Source organism: Polypterus senegalus, chromosome 6 (genome assembly GCF_016835505.1).
Source record: "Polypterus senegalus isolate Bchr_013 chromosome 6, ASM1683550v1, whole genome shotgun sequence".
Classification (NCBI taxonomy): Eukaryota; Metazoa; Chordata; class Cladistia; order Polypteriformes; family Polypteridae; genus Polypterus; species Polypterus senegalus.
The window spans coordinates 116,679,462-116,705,397 of NC_053159.1; the positions used below are offsets into that span (position 1 = coordinate 116,679,462).

The following is a 25,936-nucleotide window of genomic DNA, read 5'->3' on the forward strand; positions in this document are numbered from 1 at the left end:
GCTCTGAGGGCTGATAAGGAGGCAGTTGTTAGAGGAATCTGTGAGCAAGTGACACACCATCAATGGTCAAGTGACCCACATCCTGCTTACAGAGGAATTGAAGCATTACGCACATCCAAATCTGTTCCTCAGGGTGGGTGATGGAATGGTCCTTATGGATGACACTGCAGTTGTGACCTGTTGGGCTGGCTACTTTGAGCAGCTGTTTAAAGCTGATCCTCCAGCTAGGTCGTTGGATATGTCTGGGTCCATGGTTCTTCAGGCTGATCCTCCAATTAGCTGTGAACCACCCAATATCTCTGAGATTGCACTGGTGGTGAACCAGCTGAGAGTAGGGAAGGCTGCAGGGATCTGTGGTATCCGGGGTGAACTTCCCCAGGCTGATGGTAAGGCTGTTCTCCTGGTATTGCAAGCAATCTTTGCTTCCATTTGGGAGACTCGAGCCATCCCAACTGACTGCAAAATGGGATGACTTGTTCCTTTCTGGAAAGGGAAGGGTGATCACCTGGATTGCAGTAACTACAGGGGGATAATGCTGCTCTTGGTGCTGAGTAAGGTCCTTTCTAGGGTCATCCTCAATAGGATCCAGGATCACTTGCTCACCTACCAGCGACCGGAGCAGTCTGGTTTTACGCCTAAGAAATCTACCATCAACCGCACCCTGGCACTGAGGGTTTTCATTGAGTGCAAATGCGAATATCAGCAGAGTTTTTTTGCAGCCTTTGTCAATTTTTGCAAAGTGTTCAACTCAGTTGGTCCAGCTTATCTGTGGGACATCTTGGGACTTTGCAGGATCCCCCTGAAGTTGCTGGATATCCTGGCAGCCCTGTACACTGGTACTGTGAGCGCTGTGAGGAATGGAGGCAGAACTTCTGTGTTTTTTTCCAGTTGATTTTGGGGTTCGTCAGGGGTGTGTTCTTGCTCCTACTCTGTTTAACACTTGCATGGATAGGCAGGGTCAAGGGGTCCAGTGACTGTGGGGCATCTGTTAGTGAAGAAAGATTACTTTGCCGACAATGCTGTGATTGTCACAGAGTCAATAGATCAGGGCTCTCAAGAGACTGAACAAGGAGTCTGAGTGTCTGGGTTTGCATGTATCCTGGATGAAAACCAAGATCCAGGCCTTTAATGACCTCTTGGGCACAGCCATCAGCAGTGTGTCTGTTTGCGGAGAGAGTGTTGACCTTGTTGAGAGGTTTACTTACCTTGGCAGTGACATTCATGTCTCTGGTGACTCTTCCAATGAAGTCAGTAGATGGACTGCGACAGAATGGGGGGGTCATGAGGTCACTGGAATGGGGTGTGTGGCGCTCCTGATATCTATGCAAAAGGACAAAGGTCCAAGTCTTTAGAGTCTTGGTGCTTCTTGTTTTGCTATATGATTGTGAGACATGGACACTATCCAGGCACTTAACACGAAGACAGGACTCCTTTGGTACTGTGTCTCTTTGGAGAATCCTTCGGTACCACTAGTTTGGCTTTGTGTCAAACGAGCAGTTGCTTACTGAGTCTCGCATGAGGCACATTACATGAATTGTGAGGGAGTGTTAGTTACAGCACTACGGCCATGGGGTGTGATTCCTCAAGGGTGATCCGGCTTGCAGGATCAACATTGGCTGAAGACCCTTATGAGCCCGATCCCTTTGACCTCACTTCCTGTCTTCTCCTTTAAAAGCCTCCACCTTTTCCCTATTCCCTCAGTTTTGTTTTAGACTCGGTTTTATGCACATCAGTGCTTGCAATTTCCAGCCAGGAAACCAAATATACGGGTGGCTGCCCCAAACCTTGCTATGGCTCTTTGTGGAGTTTGTGACACAGTGCATGCTCCCCAACCTGACCTGTTCCCCATTTCAATGCACCATAATATTTGGGACATAGTAATGGCGGGTATATTAAAGCCATCAGATTTAGGACTTTGTTGCATATCACTGGCATGCAATGACTGCTTGAAGTCTGTGATTCATGGACATCACCAGATGCTGAATATCATCTCTAGTGATGCTCTGCACAATAAACACATAAGTGTATATGTACATAAAGTTTTGGTATTATCTGAATTGTGTTTTATGGAAGACTAGCAATCACAAGAGGGTCTATAGAGTAAGGGATTGAGATACTTATCCAAGTTCTGCAGGACCCTAACGCAGGTCATAACAGATTAATTGGCCACATATGAGTGATTGTGGCCTGTGCACAATGACCAGGATAATGGATTACAGATGCTCATCAAATTGGTGTAGGATCTTTTTTTTTTTATTTTTTTATTCTTTATTTCGCCTTATACAATTTCTTGTATTATGAATTTGTTAGTTTTCACATACCCCTTGGGGTCAGAGCGCAGGGTCAGCCATTGTACAGCACCCCTGGACCAATTGCAGGTTAAAGGCCTTGCTTCCAAAGATCCCTTCCTTTCAAAGATCCAAGAGGACACTGGGAAAAAGATCTCTCAATTAATATATCAGAAAAGGAGTGGAAAGTAGCAATGCAGAGAATTCACTCGAGCTCCATATGCGCAAAGCATACAATTATATAACTCAAAATTATATATCGAGCACATCTGTCTCGACTAAAACTCTCCAAAATGTTTCCAGGGCGGGATCCAACCTGCGAAAGTTGCAACCAAGTCCCAGCCTCACTGGGTCACATGTTTTGGTCCTGCACCAAATTAACATTATTCTGGACCAAAATTTTTTATTACCTTTCAGACAGCCTTGGACTCACAATCCCTCCTAACCCATTAATAGCTGTGTTTGGGGTTCTTCCAGAGGGGTTTAAAGTGGAGAAAGACAAAAAAATTGTGATTGCATTCACTACACTTTTGGCACGCAGACTTATTCTGATAAACTGGAAGAACCCAAACTCTCCTCTTTTAAGTCAGTGGGAAGCTGATGTGTTATACTATTTGAAATTGGAAAAAATCAAATACTCAGTTAGAGGATCCGTACAGACTTTTTTCAAAACATAGCAGGATCTAATCAGTAATATTTTAAAATAAGTTTATAAAGCACAGAGAATTTATTAACTTAGGTATGTTTACAAGCCTTAATTCTTACACCGTTTGGCTTGCTCTCTCTCTCAGGGGTGGGGATCGATCTGTTCTTAACATAATTCTTTTTTTTGTAAAAACTTGATTGCTATGTGTGGATTGTAATAAAATTAATAAAATAATAATAAAAAAAAAAAAGGCCTTGCTCAAGGGCCCAGCAGAGTAGGATCTCTTTTTGGCAGTGACCGGGATTCGAAGTGGTAACCTTCGGGATACCAGCACAGATTCTTAGCTTCACAGCCACCACTCCGCCATTATAAAATCTTAAAAACAATTGCCATGAACATATCAAGCTAGGTGTTGACTAAAGTTGAACACATACTAACCCCCTAGAGGAGATAAAAGGATTGAACAAAATTAATCTTTAGTTTTGCCAAATCCTTGTTTATCCTGTCGAGACTCAAAGAGAGCAGCATTAACTGCATATTTAATCTTTAAAAATTACTACAAAAACTATTTGATAAATGAAAAACACAAACTATAATTACAAGCAATTGTAAATTGCCATGTTTTTAGAATAATAAAAACACATACCCTACATTACCTAATCCCATACACCCCACCAATTTGCCATTCCAACCTTGTATGAACAAAAATAATCTGTAAGGGCAATAGCCAATAGGCAACAAAAAAGTAAAACAAAACACTCACGTGGACACCAGCTCAATATGACTATGGCCAAATCGTGTAGAAATCTGCCAATTTCAAAAGCAGTAGCTGGATGCTATCCACTAATAAAGCCACTTGGTGACGGAGTGTGTGTTCCCAGTTCCTAGCAAGATGATCGGTGTTCATTCAGTACTCTATTTTTCCATCTTCTGGTAGTACTAGGGTGTTGTACCGTGTTAGCCATTATAAATGTAGAGAAAAGCCAAACAAAATGACACCTTTTATTGGCTAACTAGAAAGATTACAATATGCAAGCTTTCAAGGCAACTCAGGCCCCTCCATCTTCTGGTAAAATATTAAAGTTAGTAAGAAATGCAAATGAATAACAGCATGAAAACAACAAAAGTGAACTTCTAAATACTTTTATCTCACTTTATAAATCATTATCATCAATTAAGGTGAACAGGTACTGTGGGAAGCCAGTTTAAGATTCTGGACTGCCTAAAACAGAGGGACTCAGAAACTCCGGTCCTGGAGGTCTACAGTGGCTGCAGGTTTTTGCTTTAATCAAATTTTTAATTAGAGCCCATTTATTTACCAATAAAGCAGCCTTTTTTGGACTCGTTACAATTCATAATCCTTAATTGCCAATTCATTTTTAAACTGCTGCATTAGGGTTTTATAGCCCTACGCAAAATTTCTTCCATTTTTTTTTTCTCTACTTTTTTTTTTTTTGTCTTCTTGGAGAATCAAGGCTGAAAGGCTAACAACACATTTCCCACTGAGGCATTCCACACGTGAATTTGTGCTGTATAAGACAGTAATTGTTATTAACCAGTCATTAATTAATAACGAAGTGCAAATAACAACAGAACCACCAGCTCTCCAGGTAATGTGGTTCCATTTATACCTGTGCATTAACAAAGATACTTCATGATGAACATACAATGTTTTGAAACAAATGCGAGAGAAGGCCCAAGAAGTACAAATCTATTTTGGATCACAAATCATATGTATAACGTTCCCAGAAAATAAAAAAAAATATACAAAGTGATAAAAGATTTGACATGGAAAAATGAAAGCACCAATAAGTCATATAATTAAATAGCAAGCTTCATTATCTTCTAGGCCTGACTTCTAATTACAAAACTGGTTGGAATGTAATCCTGTACCCACTGCGGACCTCCAAAGTCTTTCAACGAGAAGGCACCAGAAAGTCACAGTTTCAGGCATATAAGCTAGCTACCATCCCATGAGACACAAAGAATACAACTTCAGTGTTATTTAACATCTTATTTTATTTAAAAGATCATTCACAAAATACCAATTTTTTTGTATCTCTGGAGTTTTCAGTTTTTTCTGTATTTTTAAATATTTTATTTATGAAGCAGTGTGTTTTATGTATTGGGGAGTTATTCTCTTACATTTAAAAGCCAACACAGTTGACCAGAATGTGAAACATTACTTACAAAGCAAAGTATTAAACCAAAAGAAAAAAAAAATGCCCACCCCTCACCCCTGTAAGGGTTAAACCAGCAAAATTCACACAGAAGAAATACAAGCATTGCATGTCCTATATGATGAGTGTTTGACAAATGGTTCCTATAGGTGATCACAAGTGTGTGGGAGTTTGCATTGAAAAGAGACAGCACAGTGTGTGTTTAGCTGGAGTGCTTACTGAATGGTAGTCATCGACCCCCTCAAAGCCCAGGTGGCTGTAGGAGAGGGTCGCCAAGACCTTACGTCAATTGGGCGCTATAAATGTCAGATGCAAATACAATTTCTTGTCCTTGGTAGTAATAAAACAGCCACAGGACCCCAGGCTCCTCAGCTAGCCAAGACCAACTGGTGCATAAGCAAAAAGCTAATTCATTGTTCTATATTTGGAAAAAATGAGAAGAAATCATTCCAAGACAAAAAGGACAATGAAGTAGCTGTACTCCTCTGCCACAGACATAGCACAAACACCTTACTGCTGAATGCCTCAGTCCTCTCTGCTGCTAAGCATATTGGCTATGCCACCTCAAACAATGCAAAACTGCACAGCAGCAGGGAGCCTGGCCTGCGAGTTCAAGGCCTAGCTAGCAGCCAAGACACCTGTAGTGCCACCTTTGATGCAAGCACTTGTTTAGTATTGCTAGCATTGCTGTGTAAAATTCAATCGACTAATGCTGAAAAGCAGATAACCCCTACCTAATAAAGGAAACACTAACTGTGGAAGCTTAAATTACCTAACACTTCATCCAATAATCACATTTGACACGATGAGGGGAGTATGATAGCGGGCCAAAGAATCCCAGCTGCCAGAGCACTGGATGAGGGATGTGAATGCTATTTTTAAATGAAGATCCACTGCCAATGGCACCCAGGATGGATAGGCCTGTGATAGTTATCACGCTCAGCAATGTAATCACAAGTTATTGCAAAGAACATTCAACAGAACAGGGTGAAATTGACCAAGAGAAGCAAGACTGGTAACCTGCCATAAAGCCCCTAACAATACCCTGTTGTACAGTACTGCACCTGCTGTCACTTCTAAGCACGTTAGCTGGGGTTGTAAAAACAAAACAAAAAAAAGGAGGAAAGCAAGGTGGGAAGAACATCAAAAATCTTTCAGACATTCCAAGTCATGACACGTTGGACACACATGTTCATGTCAGACAGCTGAATGTTCTCTAAAGTGAAGAAACATAAAAATGACATTGGTTTAATGAACCTGTTCCTATCACTTCTTTAAAGTTCCAAAAACACATTCCTACCAGCCTGAAGCAGAGTTCCCAGACACAGCTTCAGAATGCATTTTCTTCAATGATGTCTGAAAGATTTTCAAAATGAATTTGGCAAAATATCCAAACTTTAGCTTTTCAGAATAATGCAGCCTTTTTAGAATTTTATTATCTTAAAAATATATATTGAAATAAAACAGGGATGATACATTGTAAACTCACAAGTACAATTCAGAGAACCAACGCTCAAAGAACAGATGATGGCAGCACAAAAGCAACAGATTTATTTTGACAGTAAAAAACAAAAAAAACAAAAAAAAAAAAAAAAAAAAAGAGGAAAGATTTGGGAGACAAAAATGCCAGTTTGGATTAAACATTTTTTCCTCATTTACGTTTATATACAGTATTTCAGCGCTTTAATTACATGTTTAAAACCAGCAGGTAAACAGTCTGCCCCCCTCCCACCCCAGTAACTACAGTACAAAGCAGGCACTAAATACAGGGAAGCAGAGGTGTACGTAAAAACCACTTGTTAACAGCCGACATGCATTCACAAGCTGCTCTTTGTGTGTGCGCGCACGCGCACGTGTGTGTGGCTCGTTTAATACAGATTTTCTTGATCAGCTTCAGAAGAGGAGGGGCGGACTTGCCTACTGGTAGGAAGGTGGCATTTCCACTGGCAGGAGTCTTGCTACAGTTCCAAGCCCCTCCCCAGTTCTCTGTGGCTTTGCTGCAAGTTTCCTGGTCACTTTATTCCTTTTCTTTGGGAATGACCTCCTCACGGGGCTTAGCCCCACCGAATATGGCAGAATGTGGGTTGGCGACTTGGTTTAGAGGAGCATCGACTGTTCGAGGTTTTAGCTGGAGTCTTGGTCTCTGTGCTCTTTCCTCTGGAAGAAAAGCACACACATTAAAATGAGCAGCAGTGTCAAGTTCCAGGTACACAACACCAAATTCAGGTAAACACAGCAGTTCTGCAATGTCATCTTATTGGTTAAAAGAACCTTCTGATCAAAGTGATCAGATGAATGTTTAAGTGATAACGATGACCAACACATCTCTATAAGCTAAGCAGAGCACAGCAACACCCGCATGCATTTCACTTGTGGAAGACAAAAATAAATTCAACAAGCCCCCAAAGTAAGCGGGAACTAAAGATGGCTACAGTACACGTCTAGTACAGTATCACCAGGGAAGAAACACAGTGCCTGGTAATGTCTACAGGTTCCAGACTTCAGACAGTCATTGGCAGGCAAGGATTTGCAACCGTTTAGTAAATATGACAATCTTATTTAAGATATTAGTTTGTTCAATTTATAGTTAATTAGGGGGCTCTGCTCACTGCTCGCTTCACTTGCCAACCCCTGGGGAAGGGCGATAGGCACCCACTATCTCAAAGGGTGTCAAGGGTGCTCCTCGGTTACAGAAAGCGACTATTTAAAGAGATTGCATACAGAAGAGTATTCGGGGTGCAGGAGGAAGATTGTTTGGTCCTTAGTTATTACAGACAGAAAATCAGTTAGTGGAGTATTTCACTACAACCGTCTGTTTTAAATACCAGTGAATAATAAAACATAATAAAAAGAAGTTAAGAGTAAAACTTACTAAAACATAATAAAAAGTAAACCTTGTCAAAAACAATATTATGAATTACTTTATCCTCTAACTTGCATTCTAAAAATGTTGCTTTTTTTTTTGCATTTCTGTTTGTATATTGTTTGGGATATTTTTCTCTTTTTCATGTACTGGACAATTTTTTTTGTTCTTGATTTTTATTATATGCACCCCTTGTTTTCGATGTTCATCATTAGCTCTTGCCACTCTTTTTCTATCGCAATCTAAAATTCGACATTCTTGAATAGATAATTTGCTTTTCTCCTTGCCATTATAACCAACTGTGTTGAAAGGCAAGTTGGCACTGAGAGTGTCATTGTGTGGTACTGAAAGAGGATGTGCATAGTAGGAGTAATGATTGGGTGAGCGGTGGGGAAAGGAGTGGTCAAGGCTGCATCAGGCGGACACAATGGAAAACTTTTTTTTAATATAATACAGAGGTAAATCAGTAAATTCCATTTGGTTCCTTAAAACTGGGTGGGCTACACCTTTTCAGTTGAATTTTGGAAGAGATATGTGAGAACCAAGGAAGATGTGGATCTTCTCAGGACCAGGCCCCCAATCTCCGCCAAAAAAAAAAAACTGTCTGGGAACTCAGGACACTGGATCTGTAAGGAAGTAGTTCTAACTACTGTGTCCCAGTACTGCCCTCTATTATCATAAATGGAAATTTGAGATAGAGATATATATATATATATATACACACACACACTTGCATGGAAATGATTTCTACTTTCTGCCAATATTTTACTCTCTCTATGATTTACCCAAGTTGTAATATTTCCAATAAAGGCTTACATTCCAGTTCTAATCACCACCTATATGAAGCAACAGAACTGGTTTAACAAATTTTAAATATAAATACTACATCACTGTTGTACTTTTCAACCCTTGACTGTGTTGTACTGTTTGAATTCTTTTGAAATTGTCATGTGGTGGCTTAAATTTAATTCGAATTAAGAAAGCTTTTGTTCTCAGCTTTTATCAAATTAGCTTTTAATGCTCTACATTGACCTATCACAGATGATCTTCCATTTTGTCATATGCTATGGGGCTTATGACATATGTTGCAAAACATCCAAAAGACATATTAAATAAACATCAGCATAGTGAAAATATAAAGAAATACTGAGAACTTTAGGATTATGACTATGTGACTAATGTAAAGTTAGTCTGAATAAGTTTCTAATTTTGAGCATTTAAAGTAAGAGTATTACTTACTCATAAACATGAGGCCCAGCATCATTAATATTTTATACATGATTCATCCAACCCATCTAGTAAACAATTTTAAAAGCAGTAGAAACTCTTATTATTACAAGAAGAAGCCCATCTTTTGGAACTGTGGGCTAATTGTAGCAGCTATTCAAATATCAGTCCAAATTGAGTAACTAAGCTAAACTTGACAGGGTTTTTTGCATGGCTACGGCTTTATAATTAACACTGATCTATTTCTGTGTTACTGGCAACTATTTGTGATTAATCAATTCAATGTTCCTTTCAATCCATCTTCCAATCCAAAACATGCTTAGTAAAGTTCTCAGAGTTGTTGTGAACCAGGGTTTATCAAAAGTAACAAGATCTATAAGGCAGGAACTAACCATGGACATGGAATCAGTCCATTTTAAGACAAATTCACTCCTATAATGCTAATTTAGAGCTTCAACTAAACACACACACACACCTTTCAGTTGTAGTTTGAAAACTGGAGCGTAGAAAAAAAATACAAACACAAACATATATATAACACAGCATAAGAAGGTGTTCCAGATTTCACAGAGTGACTGGGCCAGAGTTCAAACCCTGTCAACTTGCCACTATGAGGAAAAAGAACTAGATTTATCTTTGGCTTCCATTTTCATATTTTTTTTTCTTTACTGCTGCCGCCACAATGCACCTTTACTTAAACATATTCAAATCAAGACCTTAAACTATTTCATATTTAGCTCTGTTTGGTCTAACTGTATTATCACACAGTGGACCTAGAGGGAATGTAAGCATAATATTTAACCAGATGTCATACATAGATTTTAAAAAGCCTTAGTGAAAATGTGATTAAGGTGTGCTTTAAGGTCCACATCACTAGCTGAACATTCCAGAATAATATCTACCTGGTCAGCTTCTCTTCTTAAGCTTACAATTAATGAAATCAAGATAACTATATACCTTCTGAAGGCTCTCTGAAGTCCATTGAGGACCCCCTAGGTGGTCCATCTCTGTACCGACCCATTCCCACAGAACCAGAACCACCACCACCTCCTGCTCCTCCTCCTCCTCCTCCTCGTCTGTCACCAGGGCGACCACCTCGACTCCTCCCACCTAGGAAGTCATCATCTCGAAAACCTTCAGAGAAATAAACCAAAGCCATCTTTGAGAAACAATTTCCTCCGATTTTCAGTCGAAAGTACCACCAACCTGAAGAGTAGCTGGAAAAAGAAATTCAGTTTAAATATTAGTTAACTGTGTGGCAGACTATTCCCAGTAGATCATGTGATGAGTAATATTCAGTACCTTTGGATAGGATGTAGAGGAATCAGCAAAAACCCTGCCAAGAATACAAAAATTGGCCTAAAAGCAAGGGAATCTTCAAATTAAAATATCTGAAAGCATCAGTTCTGACTAAGAATGGCATGTACTATGTTCAAAATATCAAACAAAGAAATTGAATACATATATAATGAAAACACTGCTGACCACCTCCAGATGGGCTGTAGTCTTCTCCGGAATCCCGCCCTCCTCCACGGGGACCTCTGGAACCTGCACGGCCTGCAGCGAAACAAGCAGCACAGATTTCAGTGACGGGGCACACTGCTAAATTGGTGACGAAGACTGCAAGGCCTGAAGATGTACTTGCAGTTTTACTGGTGACCTGGACCTGCTCGTCCTCTCAAGCACCACAGTGAATTGCCCCTGAATTTGTACCACAAGACAGACATAATAATCATAATAATTCTTTGTATTTATATAGCGCTTTTCTCACTACTCAAAGCGCTCAACAATTGCAGGTTAAGGGCCTTGCTCAAGGGCCCAACAGAGCAGAGTCCCTATTGGCATTTACAGGATTCGAACCGGCAACCTTCCGATTGCCAGTCTAGATCCCTAGCCTCAGAGCCACCACTCCACCTTTGAAGGGCTTAATGTCCACATACTGTGTTTAACAACACACTAATTATTAGCATTTTGAAGTTATAATATGTGCCACCAAGAAGGCATTTGGGAATATTCTGCTTATAATGGCTTGGAAATCAAGTTAGGAAGCAAAGTCCCTTGTCAATTATATAGATCCAGATCCAATGGGAACAATTATAGCCACCATTACAAACACACAACTTAAGAAACCAACAATTTTATCGTGGAATCTACCTAAGAGAGAAAGAAAAATGTTACTTTCTATTGCTCTACAAATTTTTGACAGCACTGGGAGTTAATGAGTGGTAGACACCTGCTTCAGTGAAAAGAAAAATTTATGAAATCATTTTCTTGGAATAGCGGTGCAAATGGCACACCCAATTCATTCTATCAATGTGAAAAACAAAATAGTAATTCTCAAGTACTTTTTAAATCATATTAATTCTGTTAGATTAAGAATATTTTCTGGGGTGACAAGTACTCAAGTATTCTCAGTGAGAAATACAATACAGGCCAAAAGTTTGGACACACCTCCTCATTCAATGTGTTTTCTTTATTTTCATGACCATTTACAGCACTCCATCACTCTTCTTCTTGGTCAAATAGCCCTTACACAGCCTGGAGGTGTGTTTGGGGTCATTGTCCTGTTGAAAAATAAATGATCGTCCAACTAACCTGACTTCTGCACAACACAACTGCTGGTCCCAACCCCATTGATGAAGCAAGAAATTCCACTAAATAACCCTGATTAGGCATACCTGTGAAGTGAAAACCATTTCAGGTGACTACCTGTTGAAGCTCATCGAGAGAATGCCAAGAGTGTGCAAAGCAGTAATCAGAGCAAAGGGTGGCTATTTTGAAGAAACTAGAATATAAAACATGTTTTCAGTTATTTTACCTTTTTTTGTTAAGTACATAACTCCACATGTGTTCATTCATAGTTTTTATGCCTTCAGTGAGAATCTACCAATGTAAATGGTCATGAAAATAAAGAAAACACATTGAATGAGGAGGTGTGTCCAAACTTTTGGCCTGTACTGTATAACTTATGGTAATTATTTATTTACTAATTTTTTTAAAAAACATTTTTCTTAAATTGCAATCTACTACTACTACTTTAAAACAAATCTTCTTCCATACCTCCCCAGATCCTAACTTTTTTGATAATAAGAAGAGTAAATCACTAGCTATGTTCAGTAAATTAACATTTTTAGCCTTAAGAAGAAAAAAAAAAAGTTAGACACATCTAGCAGTATCAAGCCCATAGAACCAAGTAATCAGTCCAAGGACGTCATGCGAGACCAAACAAGAGTACACTCAATCAAATAAACCAACATGTCTTTGAGATGATTAAGTACATCTGTGTATCATGCATATATCAGGGGTCAGATTTATAAAACTTGCATTCACACACAAAGAGGCCCGAAAGGGCATATGCAGCTTTCTACACAAACCTTACGTTTTATCAAAATATGTATATATTTATTTCAAATGTGACCCATTCACATGCAGCATTTCAGAGTAACTGGTGAAATGTCCTACCCTTGATCAAGCAGGGAAATGCAGCTAAACAAGGTAAATAACGAATCTTGTATAATAATTCATTACCACCAAACCGTTATTAGAATGTGCATCGATGTGACAAACATATTACACCTTGAAAGTGATAATTAAGATGTGCAGAATGGATTTTAGTTCTTTTTAAAAGGGTTAAAGATGCATATTTGCACCAACCAAGTTTTTTGTTTTTTCGTCAGTTTATATAGCCTACCTGTTGTCACGTTTCAGGGAACTAGCTGGCAGGTCAGGAAAATCTCAGCCAAGCTTCACTCCATCATGCCTGCTGGAAACCATTAACCGACCTACAAGGAGCTGCATTCAGTTTTTGGATGGTGTGGATGTACACATATAAAACATGTTTTTGCCAACATAAAAAGACAAATTTGCATCAGTTTCTGGTTCTCCTAATGTAAAAGAGTATTATATTGCAATAAGGGCACCTACTGAAAATGAAACTGCTTTTGTTAAACAAAAGCAGTTACATTCCATTAATGCACAAGCTATCTGTGATGCCAAAGTGAGACTAACAAACATCATGATTCATTTATTTTACGAGAAAGTAGCTTTGGCAGGCGTAAATGGTACTATACATGGTGGCTGGCTTGTTGGCAAGGTAACTGGCTCAATCCTCAGTTTTTCAGTGGTCTGTACTATTCATTGTAACAACAATAATGTCATTACATGCTCCAAGTAATACTACCTGCCCACTCAGGCTCTGGTGCCTTACCTTGATATCCAGAATGCAGAGGAGAGGAGCTTTAATGCCACATAGGATCTTGTGGTCAGTTGCACAGCACTGCTAGATAGTCTTGAATATGCAGGTGGCACAGTTTTGATGCATCAACAGGGAGGCTGCTCTACCAGCCAAAGATGTTCTGCAGCATTGTGATTATATATGTATGAGGTCAATTAGCATAGTCCGTGTATGGCTGTTTCAGGGCAGTAACCAGTCAGAGTTTGAGGTGCATTCATAAATGCACATTTACAACATGATTAAGACTTATAAAGGTAAACTGTGTAATAACATGTGCACGCCAGGTTTTATAAATCAATTTTTTTTTTTTACTTATGCATTTTCCTGTTTTCTGGCATTCACATATTTTCACACTCAAATCCACGCATCGTTTTATAAATGAGACCCCAGCTCAACATTCATATACCACTTGTCACACAAACCTACTTCAGGAAAACTTTGGAAGCAAACACTGAAATTGTACTTTGTACAGCGAAACTTATTTGCTTACTCTACCAGAACATGCTGCCATCCATCCATCTTCATAAGCCAAATTTATGGCAAACCAGAACCTATCCCAGCAGCAACAATGCACAAAATATACACACACTAGGCACGAGGAAAGAACAACCCATGGATGGGATATCAGAACTCTACAAAGTGCATCCAAACAAAGTTATTTCAGAATTGCCAACTGACTGATGCATTTCTTTGGGGAAGGAAGAAAGATTTCTGGGGGGAAAATCTACAAATATATGGCATTTAGCAGCAGAATGGTCATTGAAACTTTGCCATAGGACTTTTGCTGCTGCTTTATAACTCCATACTGACACTATTGTAAAAACTAGTTTTTCTTAATAAAAAAATAAATGGAAAAAAATACAAAGAATGAAAATTTGGAAGGACAATGCATAAGAATAACACAAAAGAAAAGTTTGTGTGCGTTTTCTCTTTTAGCACAACATTTAAATTTGTGATGCCATATATAAAGTTTAACAGAAGGATATCAGCACACAATTTTGCTGTTCCAAGTGGGATGGCAGAGAAAAAGTCCAACCTTCTAATCATTTCTCCTTTGTTAAACAGAACTAGTTGATTGTTCACATACTGAAACAAGAACAGGAACTGTTTCTGGAGGTAAACATGCAATTTAAATATCCTTTATAGAGCTCTAGTGTTGACAAGAATGAAATTAGTCCTTGAGCAAAACCTTAACAGTACTGCATATAAAACTTTAAAACCAGCAAGTGAAACGTCCAAAAAAATTTAAAATGTACCTCTGTCATCTGCTCCACCTTTTCGAAATCCAAAGCCTCCTGCACCTTTTTCCTGCTTTCGGCCTTCTGCTATGTCGACTCGCAATGACCGGTCACCCAAAAGCTGTGGGAAAACAATCACACTCTTAATTAGTGGTCCCGTGATCCTCATTCAGCTCAACTACAGCTGGTGCCTTTAAACTGCACTGCACAGGAAATTAGGAGGAGGACTACCTTGGTCAAAGATATTAAAAACTTTGTAACACATTAGGTAGTGCAAAAATGCATCCATTACATATTTACTCCTACGTAACAAGTCCTTAGCAAAGTTGTCTTTTGGTCTTAATTACACTTATAAAGCATCAGTAGATAGGTTATTCATCTCAGTGGAAGGAATTTTTTTATGCTGGTAAAATTAGTTATGAATTCTAATGATTCAAAGCTCTTATACTAAAACATGCAATATCAAGAGAAATAGGTCACCCTTAAGCCAACTCTGACCATTCAAACGTCAAAAATGTTTAGTAGACCATATTGCACAGATGAACAACTTCTTTACGGATGCTATGTAAGTATTTTTAACAATAAAAGAAGCCTTTTGTTAATGTCTTGTTAACATTAGAGTAAATGAGTAATAGATGCGTGTGTGTAGTACCTTAACTTTTTGGTAACACTTTATTATTAATAAACAATTAAGGGCGGGTTGTAGAGAGAGATTAGAACAGAACAAGCATTTAAGTGGTGCCAAGTAATATACAAGATTTATATCTCGAATATAAAATTGCAGCATTCTACCACCAACTGAAATCACTGTGGGTAGCCAATTACCTACAACCGTCCAAAAGTTAAAACTAAAGAACAAGAGATGTAACATAATCAAAGTTCAGGCTACTTAAAACTAACTGATCATGAAAGGAAATCATGTCTGACAACTTCATATCACCTAAACTGTGAGGCAACAGAGAAGTAATTGATGTCACAGAGCTTGTCTATCTAACATTGGTTTTGATACAACAATGGTGATGCAACAAAACTGTTTGAAGTAATTTTCAAACTCGGGACCCATGGGGCTGCGTGTTTTACACAAATCAATTTCTGCTTTTCAATTGGGACCCTACCTTAAACAGTTATCTAATTTTAGTTTGTTAATTCATATTTTGTTCTCTTTGTATTAAGAATTTAACAATTATTTGCATGTTTTATGCATTAGATTGAATGCACCTTTCTCATTATTGTTTAATTAAGCCATTGTCTATAAGTGAGTACACAGGTGGATATGACACTGTAGTAAATATGCATTTTAAGTATTCATTGTATTTAGATCTATCTATGCCCAAAAAACAGCATAAACTCCCAATTAAAAATATTAACACTAGAATCCCTAAAGCTTATGACCCCCCAATTCAATGAGATGAAGGCATTGCCCAGCTGCAATCCTCACAGTTCAAGTCTGTGTTTATCTGGCAATGTGTTTGTAATGACCATTACATTAAAAAAAGAAATACACTAAACAATACAAACTAAAGTGCACATAGTCTTTAAACACAAAATCTGTATTTAACTTAACCAAAAATGGCCACTGGTGTGTCTTAAAGTCCAAAAGTTTAAATAAAGCCTCAATTCAAATAAAATAAAACAAAAAATAATGTACAGTTTATAAAAGATTCAGTTCATATATTCCCGATTGCAGTGCAGGAACGTGAGCATTTCGACGTGGTCTGGTGTGAGGCTGGCTCTCTTCTTTGTGACAATGTTTCAAACTGCTGAAAAGACACGCTCAGAGGTAGTAGAGGTAGCAGTAATACACAAGAATGATTTTGCAGACAGAAAGATGATTTAATCATCACATCATGTACTATTTTATGGCAAAATAAAAAATAACCGACTAAAATATGTAACAAGGTAATTACTGAGAGCACACCAGAGCCAAGTATATTCAGAAAAGTACATTTGTTGAACGCCGCAACCGACTAAAGTTGTTTCTCTGTGCAATTTGCCAGCATGTCGGAGCTGATCAGTCACTGCTGGCCCCGGCAGAACTGCAGCAACACTCTGGGATTCACCTGCTGCACTAGTCAAGCCTGCAATCATCAGCGTTTACCCCTGTGTATTTGCATGCAGCCAGTTCAAGCGCAGTTGGCTCAGTGATATACTGAATTTCATCAATGACTTCAGTTGCACATTGAACATATAGTAATGGATTGTTGCAGTAGTTTTTTTTTTTTTTTATTGTTTTTACAGTTCATTTGCATTGTGTAAAATGATCAGTGTTGCAGTAATTGTGATGCATTCATATCAACATGTCATATGAAAGATTTTTTTATTCACTTTTATTCTTGGATTCTTTAATAAAACTGATTTTGAATTTTTTTTAATTCAGTTTTATTCTTGGATTAAAAAAAAAAATGTTCAAATGACATGTTGATGTGAATGTCCATGTGCGAGGAAAAGTAACATCCACCATAGATAGATACTGCGGTATCTGTTTGCTCAACAAGATACCAAGAAGAAATGATTGAGCTGCATTTGCATGTCTGCTTTTATTTCTTCAATATTAACTTTTACAAGTAGCATACATTTACATTGGCTGTTACAGAATCAAATGAAATGTATGTTTTTATTATACAATAGTAAAAATAATAGCAGCTCACTACTCAAAACAGTAAATGTGAGAAAAACCTGGGACCTAACTCACAACCTCTTGATTGTGAAACAGAAATCCTTACTTCTGCACCAAGTGGACATGTCTACTTTGTATCGATTGACAGTTGGGCTTCAGTTTTTACACATTTACTGTAACTTGTAAAAAATTTTTTCTTCGGTTAAATTTTTGAATAAAAGCGCACTTGTTTTGCTATACCTTTTGTGAAAGCGTTTACTTGATATATGGACTTTGGTCTTCACACTTCACGTCAACATTTTGTCAATTATTACTATAACATGAAAAAACTTTGTTTTAGTTATGTGTTCAACATTTCTTGCCTTGCATTTCCTGTCATCCTACATTTACACAGATTGCTGTAGAAACAGAACACATGAGATGTATGTATTCCAAATAACAATATATTATTTACCCAATTCCATACACCTCACTCCCAGATAAAGAGACTTCAGCTGACTATTTTGCATCTGACTTCAGCTGCCTTGGTGGGGGATGAGTGAGCAGGCTGCCTACTGCCAGTGCTGATTGACACATTTGCATAACAAAGACGCTGATAAGGAGGTGTGAGGGAATTTAAGGTGGCCTGGCATTACAAATATTTTCATAGACTTCACATTTCTGCTCTGCTCTTTGGATGTATCAAAATATCAAATGAATAAAAAAAGGAAATGGAAAAATAGACCGAATCATGGATTAAAAGTTACAGCAAAAATTACAAGTGTCTGTAATATTCTAAAATTATATCACACTGCAGTGTCCTAACTAAAGTATGGCTAAAGTTGCCTGTAAGGAAAAAGGAGTCAAAATAAACAATAAATAAAGTATTGGATTATGAAATGAAGACTCCAGTAATCTCAAAAGTCCCAGGGATTGATCTTGAAATATCACTATACGCCCACTGTACACTCCTACTCAAGCTGTAATTTAGCATAGTTGAACAGCACCTATCTGTAGGAGGACTGTCACAAGTAGGACAGACCTGGTTGATGACTGCATAGAGTTTGCATATTCTTATGTTTTTCAGGGTTTTACTTCCAGCTTCTAAACATGTACATGTTATTGGCCCCATGTATGTCTGTCCACGAGTGGGGCCTCTAATCCACTGTTACTGTCCAGAGATTTCTCCTACCTTAGACATAACACTGTGGGAACAAGCTCCAGCCCTTGCAACCCTTTGGCAGTTTTGAGAATGTTCCCTTACGTAAAACGGACAAATTGACAAAGCACAAGAAATGAACAAATAAAAAATAAATAAAAAGGTAGCAAAACAAAAAAAACAACATACATCTCACCCTTTGTTTATACGTTATAGCACTTTCCTGCCCAATAAATCAGAGATAATGAAAACTAAACATGTTCATGTTAAAATATATAAACTGTTTATCATGAAATGCATAATAACTACATTGTGCAGGCTCCTATGTAGGTGGCACCCTGTGTTCTTATCACTGAATCAAGGGAAAGGCAAAAACCTTTATATTGTAGTGCATGGATTGAAAATAATTAAGTCACAACCTAGACTGAAGTACTAGTATAAAAGTGCATCTAGGGAAATGGATATTCCAAATAGTTTTAATAAATTATTGCCTTTGATTATGCTGAAAGTTTAAATCTTAATATTTTTAACTGTAATTTGCTACCCTTGATTTAAAAAAAAAATAATAATAATTCATCCAGAATAACTTTCCACAAAAATATTATATCCAATGTCCACAAAAAATTCAAATGCTTCAATGCTTTTAGCATTTTACATTACTAACAACGGTTCCAAGCTCCACTTAGATGAAATGATTTGTTTCTGAGTCCAGGAACTCGAATTCTAAAATACAAACACAAGTCTGACAGTGATCAGACATTTGTGAATGTCTAAAATGAGAATATGTTGAAAACAAAGAAACACTTGAACCTAATACAGTACTTTCCATATAATATTTTACACACACATGCACATCTATATACAGTATGACCCAAAACAACTTTCAACTCCTGCCTCTATTTCAAACTGGATTTAGATGCAGGCTTTAACTGGAGCCACTCCAAGTAAGACTTACACAAAAAAAAAACAAAAAAAAAAAAGTGTTACACACGGACATGTTGTGTCATCAAATTACTTCATACCACAGGTGTATGGTCCAGCAGGTGTATTTCAGGAAAGCACACTTAGTTCTTATGTAATGCTTTTGACAATGGAAGGACACAGGTTACAGATGAAGCACAATCAAAGCATTCAAGAGGAGTTTCATGTTGAGTGCATAATTAACCTAAAATCTAAACCATTAGTGTTAGCAAATCTGCCCATGGGCAACTGCAGGCACAGCATACCCAAGCAATTTACAAAAGACCAAATTAACTCGGATATGATTTTTTTCCATAACCTAGTGCATTAATATGAAGGTGGTGTGTCATTCCAGCAGCACTTCAGTACAAGGGACCAAATTTAAAGTGCACCATATGACATCATAACTGAAAAAAGTCCACCCATTGACTGCTCCCACAAAGATGTTAAAGGAAGTCCACCAGTAATGTAAATTATGGACAAACTGTTAAAGGACGATAAAGGGGCGCTTTCTTTAAATTTCTTTACAAGAAAATACATTATGCCTGCTAAGTACTACTGTTATAAATTATGGCAGCTGGAGCAATCCATTCAACAAAAATAGTCAGGGCTGCTCCAATGAAATGTTATCTTGCTTCTCAGTCATGTGAGACAATTTTCTGCAAATCCTACTCAGGAATGGTTACAGTACTTTAAACACAGATCTTTGAACCATCCATCTTACAGGATAAACTTCTCATTAAGTGACTTCCACCTGTCTGGCACTTTGGAAATTATCACTTTTGAACCTGATGGTGATGTACACAGTACAGAAATGTCCTCGCAGCAATACCTTGACACTAACAAGTTCCAGACAGAGATATAGATCTTACTATCATGGTTGGGGAAAAAAAATATACCTGGGCTTCTTAGATACTATATAGGAAAGTAGTATTTAATAAAGTTGGGTTTTTTTTTGCTTTTAAATGAACAAGCCTTAGAATAAATGTACAAGTGTACAAAGTCATGTTACCCTTACCTTTTGAAATACTCTTGCTACCTACTAACTTAACAATTGCACTTATTTATAAATGTCTTATAATTATAATACCTATCATTTACATTATAATCCAAACGTAGAGCTTTCTACACTCACACAACAGCATAAAAATTCCATTTAAACAAATTAACCTGTCATGTTGTAACTTAATAAAGAACAACAAATGCAAAGAGGTTCATTGTATAGTCATGTTATTAGGTTACTTGTATCTGCTCTTTGATTATCTGATTCACCTGAATAAAACAACAAAGTTAAAAAAAACAAAAAAAAAAAAACCAAAACTTTACCAATATATAAGGTGTGTCATTGCAAGCTCTCAAGTTAAATTAATGTGTAAGAGCAGGGTCCCTTTCTCATTCAAAAAAATTCAGAGAATTAAAATTTGTAATGCACAGGGACATGTTCAAAAATGTATAACACTTACCAAAAGCCTATTTGACTACTGTGCCTTCGATCACATGCCAAGCACGCCCACACCTCCAAAACACTGGCCATTTTTTCTGTTAGTGCATAATAAAAATCAAACATGCATTTTTTACAAATTTAACAGCAGAATACTTACAGCTCCATCATATGTCAGTGCTTCTTTTAAGGATTCCAAATCATCAAATTCAACATAACAAAAACCTGAAAAAAAATCAAAGTTTGTCATCAAACCATTGACCCCAAACAAACCTCACACTAACATTTGTTACATCTATCAGCCTTCTGGTATACAGAAAGGCCGCTGCCTCAGTGCAAGATGGAAATTTGATCTACCCTATAATGAAATGCAATACATTGCAATAACCTCTCCATGACCAAGGGCTGCTACAAACATACTGTAAGTAGTCACACTTTTTGGGGGTGGCGAACGAGAAATGTAACATATCTGAGTCACATGCTCTGGATTCCTGCTATCCCAGAATAAAAACCACTGTAGGAAAGGGTTCTGTTAATGACATACCAGTCGCACATTCAGCTTTGCACCCCCCCAGTCACTAGTATGTAGTATAAACAACACACATTTTCTTAGAGAACTAACAGGGTGCTGCTCCATAGCTACAGAAGCACATGATTAACACAAAACATTGGCTACAACATCCTGTCTATTTCCAAGTATATCCATGCTAAAATTATGTCACTTGTAAGCATCCTTTCAAGTATACAGTCAAGTAAAAGCAATTAATGACGAATTACTGATGGAGAAAAGGTAACAACCCAAGAGCAGTTTGATTTTGTAGAACTGTCAAAATAATGGCACATGGACAAAAGAGACATACAATAAGATATTCTTTAATTAACACAACCCCAAGATTATTTTTTCATTGGTAGTTTGGGCAGGTTTCTCTTTTAATATAAACTGCAAGGCTCCACTTAAAGTTTCAGAGTAAATCATTAGGGCTGTGTATTGAACTGGTAACTTGTGGTTTACTGGTCAATATCTTAACCATTGTGTGAAAAAAAAAAAAATCAAGTAATATAAGTACCTGTACTTTGAGTCCACACTTATTTCTAAAGCTATCACTAACAACATGTCCTCCAATTACTCATATTTGTGCACTTTGAACTTGTTCAACTACGCTTTTCAGGGGAATCCTCAAGTTTTAACCGCTAAAGCATCTTAAACCAAACATTCTCAACTCCATTTCCAAAACAGCCAATAAATTACTCTGTACTTCCAAAATGCTTAAAAAACATTTTTATGTAAATTCCAATTTTGACTCAGATTATATAACTCTTGAAAACAAGAGTAAAAAAATTACATGCACCACATGTGACTAAAATAATTTTGGAGTAATAATCTGAAAAGGCAGTAATTTTTCACAAAGACTAGAGCAAATGGTAGGTTTTGATTATGGAACCATTTTGGCAGCTCATATATAAAGTACCTTTGAACTTATCTGTTTCTTTGTCTCTGACAAGCCGGACACTCCTTACATTCAGATCTTTAAAAATGGCATCTATGTCTCCCTGCACTGTGTTGAAGGGCAGGTTTCCAACATATGCTGTGTATGGGGGCTCCATGGGTAACTCCTTCTGTCTGCGGGGTCCTCCTGAACCACTGCCACCTCGAGGCCTTCTGTTCAAAAAAAACCTTGCATTAGTAAAGAACAAAGACTGAGCATCACTGAAATCGTGGGGTCACAACTCTTTTATCAGACTCCAGAACAAATGGTAAGGCCTCAAAAGTACACCACTGATCATGACAAGCAAGAAAACATTACCCAAAATATTAAAGCGTTTATGAACTCATGACTGACATAAACACACTTAATTCTACTTTCTTACATGACCCAAAGAAGAATACTGAATTTGCTATTACAAACAACAGCCAACATCTACTACTTGCAAGTCTCTTAGGGATGTAAAAACCACTAAAGACAGTTTCTTCACTCTACATTTAAATTTTATTATCCTGCTTGACTAATGACACTATTTTCTGTTTCATAGATCCCATTCACTATTCTTTGTAAATTAACATATTGCCCCAGTAAATAGTAAAATCAGAATCTTGTTCACTGCATAAAGAGTTTGGACATGCATTAGAAATCCCTGAACCGATTCTAAACATTTACAAATTCCTCCAACAGAATGCTTTAATAAAATAAACTGGCAAGTGCAGTTAATTGTATCAGTTTATTTCATTCCATAAAATGAACCCAACAGAGAAAAATCTCTGCATTAACAAACATTAAAATGTTACATGGTGTGCATCTATCCTGGCAGTCCACCTGACATTTTCTTGTTAACTGTGCACACAATGCGAGATAATATTCCACAATCCTGTTGACTGATTGTGTGAAACTTTTCTCTGCCTGTGGCGTTTTTCCAACCAAACAGCCTAAATGATAACACTGCAATGATCGAGAAGTCCTGTCGTCGTTCCCTAACAAAAACCTCTATTAATTTCTTTCCGATTTTCTTGCAGAAACGAATCCTCTATTCGATTTCACCAAAATGACTGTTTCATCGTCACCTTATCTGTGCCATGTGCACACGTGTTCATCAAAATGCACCCCATTCATCCGATTTTCAGTTCCCTGTGACAGCGAGCTAAAAGATAAGTTGGACTGCTTGTATACGAAATTCCGAAGTGCCTTCTGGCAGGTGCAACCCACTCATCACGCCATGGCATTCGGGCGGGAGAGAGCGGCCATATGAAGCTGCGGGGCATCTGGAACCCAGCCGGGCCACATCGTATCTCTTCATCCCGCCAGAAGGCTAGATCGATCTACGTGGCCTTGTTTCACCGTCCACCCCCTTACTGCGTAGCAACGCTAGTCACCCCACTGCATCCAACTAATCTACCCGGTGCCCTCTCCTGCAGGCCCGTAGGTGTTGCGCCAGTAACTCCGTAGCTATGGTTGGCACCCTTATCCCAAACGGAGCTGAGGTGGGCAGAGCCCGGGGCAACCCCTGTTCCACCAACGCTCCGATCTATGCCACTGGCTGTTTTCTCACCCTCGTCCTCCACCAAAGCTACCGTATGCCCGATCCCGGTCATCGTAGTTGTCGTAATCCGCCATTGCAGTTCGTGCAAAAGAAAGCAGGCAGCCTCACGAGGACCCGCGATATACAGCGGCTGGGCTGTCCGGGGAGTGCCTGAGCGGAAAAAGTCAGCAAGCACACACAAATGCACAACACGCAATCACTTCAATTCAATCGAACTTTATTGGCAAGACTATAAAACTTAAAAAAGGGGAAAATATAATGTACATCAAAGCAGCATGACACAGAGGACAGATAATGCAAATTCAATTTTTAAGTAATTCTTAACGAGAGGATACACAGATTGATAATGATATAAATGGCATCAGGAAAGATGCAATTTGAGTGGGAGCACAAGGTTTGCTTTGTTAGCATTTGAACTGCACATTCCATAGATAAAACTCGAGCAGTGAGCAAACTGTCCATTTGCTTCAAACAGTCAGAAGCTAAGCGCCTTGATGACACCATGACAGTTATTTTGTTTCCTGTCGATATTATAATCATAATTTCCACAATTCTGCCTGGTTAAAGTACTGTTTTACTGAAATTTCATTTATATAATTTTTTATAAAAAATGTTTCTATTAAACAGTTAACTTGTAATGAATGACTGATGGTGTGTTTTATTTGTCATTCACACTCCATCTAGCTACTGATTGTCTGAATGTTTGTATACATTCAACTATTGTTTCATCTATTTGCCCATTCCGCTTAACTCAGCACAGGGTCAGCGTGATTGGGCTTTAACCTGGCAGTACTGGGTGTAATGCAAAAGTCAAGTATGGAATGGTTGCCATTTCACTTGCCAGGGCACTTTCATGTATCCACTCTTACTGGACCAAAGTAGAGATGCTAATTATCCTAATAATAGCATGCTAATGATTTAAAAGAGTGTTCCTCTTGGAACACAGAGAAACTATATATGTAAGGGAAGAGCAGACTGTTTTTTTCTTAGGAGACTGAGTTCCTTTAACGTGGATAGTGGCATTCTTCACATCTTTTACAACTCGGTCCACTGAATCAACAAGCTAATCAAAAGGGAAAAATCAGTTATGGTACACATTCTGGACCCCTTGGAGGTAGAAAAGGTGAGAATTAAAACAAAACAGTGCTATTATGAACAATGCCCCATATCCTCTCTCTGACACACTTACACTGAGGAATTTCAGTCAACGAATCACTCAACAGAAGTTTGTCAAGAAATGCTACTGGGGCTCCATTAATACCTCATTGTGACTGTAACAGCCAAGTATGAAGTTTTCTTTCTTTTTATTTTTTTTGCTTTGTAGACATTCTGGTATGTGTTCTGACCAAATAGTGTGTGTGTATTTATTTATTTACTTATCTACTTATTTATGTATTCTGTAAAAACCCAAATTTCCCCCTGGGGACAAAAAAAAGTCCTAACATTCTAAAATTCAAAAAAGAAACTAATTTTAAAAAAAGAGCATAATATAATAAATATTGTAATACAAGAACACAGTAAGACATTCTTTATCAATTAATTACTAATCAGAATTGACCAAGTCATAATATAATTAATGTAGTAAAGAAGGAAATCAAATAAAATAAGACTAAGTAGTACAATATGTATACAGAATCATATAAAACATGTAAACAAATAGATTTCTAAACATACACATTTCTGGTAATATAAAAATTCAGTCTATATGTCTCAATTTTGCAACCAACATTATATTTGTAGTCACTCTTGAAGGTTTATAGAATGCATGATCCACAGTCAGAGTGAAAGTGTTTAAATATATTCAGCTTTGTTATTTTATACTGCAGTGCATGCTGACTAAAATGCAAAAAGCCTATCATATAAAATTAGAAGAATTAAGTCACAGATTTTTATAACAAGAAAAATATATTTCATTTGATTTCATATTCAGAACTCACTTAATTCTACTTTAGGAGAATGTAGACCTGAAGCCTATCCTGGCAATCGTGGCTTAAGACAAAGATCAGATTTGGACAGTACACCTCTCCATTGTAGGACACATGTATGCACACTGCCTTGCTAATCACATCAG

At 37.8% G+C, this 25,936-nt stretch overlaps 1 protein-coding gene across 5 annotated transcripts; it reads right to left on the bottom strand.

Annotated features, from left to right (window-relative positions):
• Positions 1-5,070: 5,070 nt before the first annotated feature.
• On the bottom strand, positions 5,071-24,017 carry eif4h (eukaryotic translation initiation factor 4h). Of its 5 annotated transcripts, none has more exons than XM_039756886.1 (7): positions 23,875-24,017; positions 22,302-22,489; positions 20,993-21,057; positions 14,695-14,797; positions 10,690-10,761; positions 10,162-10,338; positions 5,071-7,271 (listed from the first exon to the last, which is right to left on the bottom strand). In XM_039756886.1, exons 1-7 carry the CDS (start codon positions 23,937-23,939, stop codon positions 7,132-7,134), a joined length of 810 nt encoding a protein of 269 aa, XP_039612820.1. In that variant the 5' UTR covers positions 23,940-24,017; the 3' UTR covers positions 5,071-7,131. The 5 variants fall into 5 exon arrangements, with proteins under 5 accessions (XP_039612820.1, XP_039612821.1, XP_039612819.1 ...); XM_039756887.1 differs by having other exon boundaries at positions 10,693-10,761; positions 22,302-22,492; XM_039756885.1 differs by having other exon boundaries at positions 22,302-22,492.
• Positions 24,018-25,936: the final 1,919 nt, after the last annotated feature.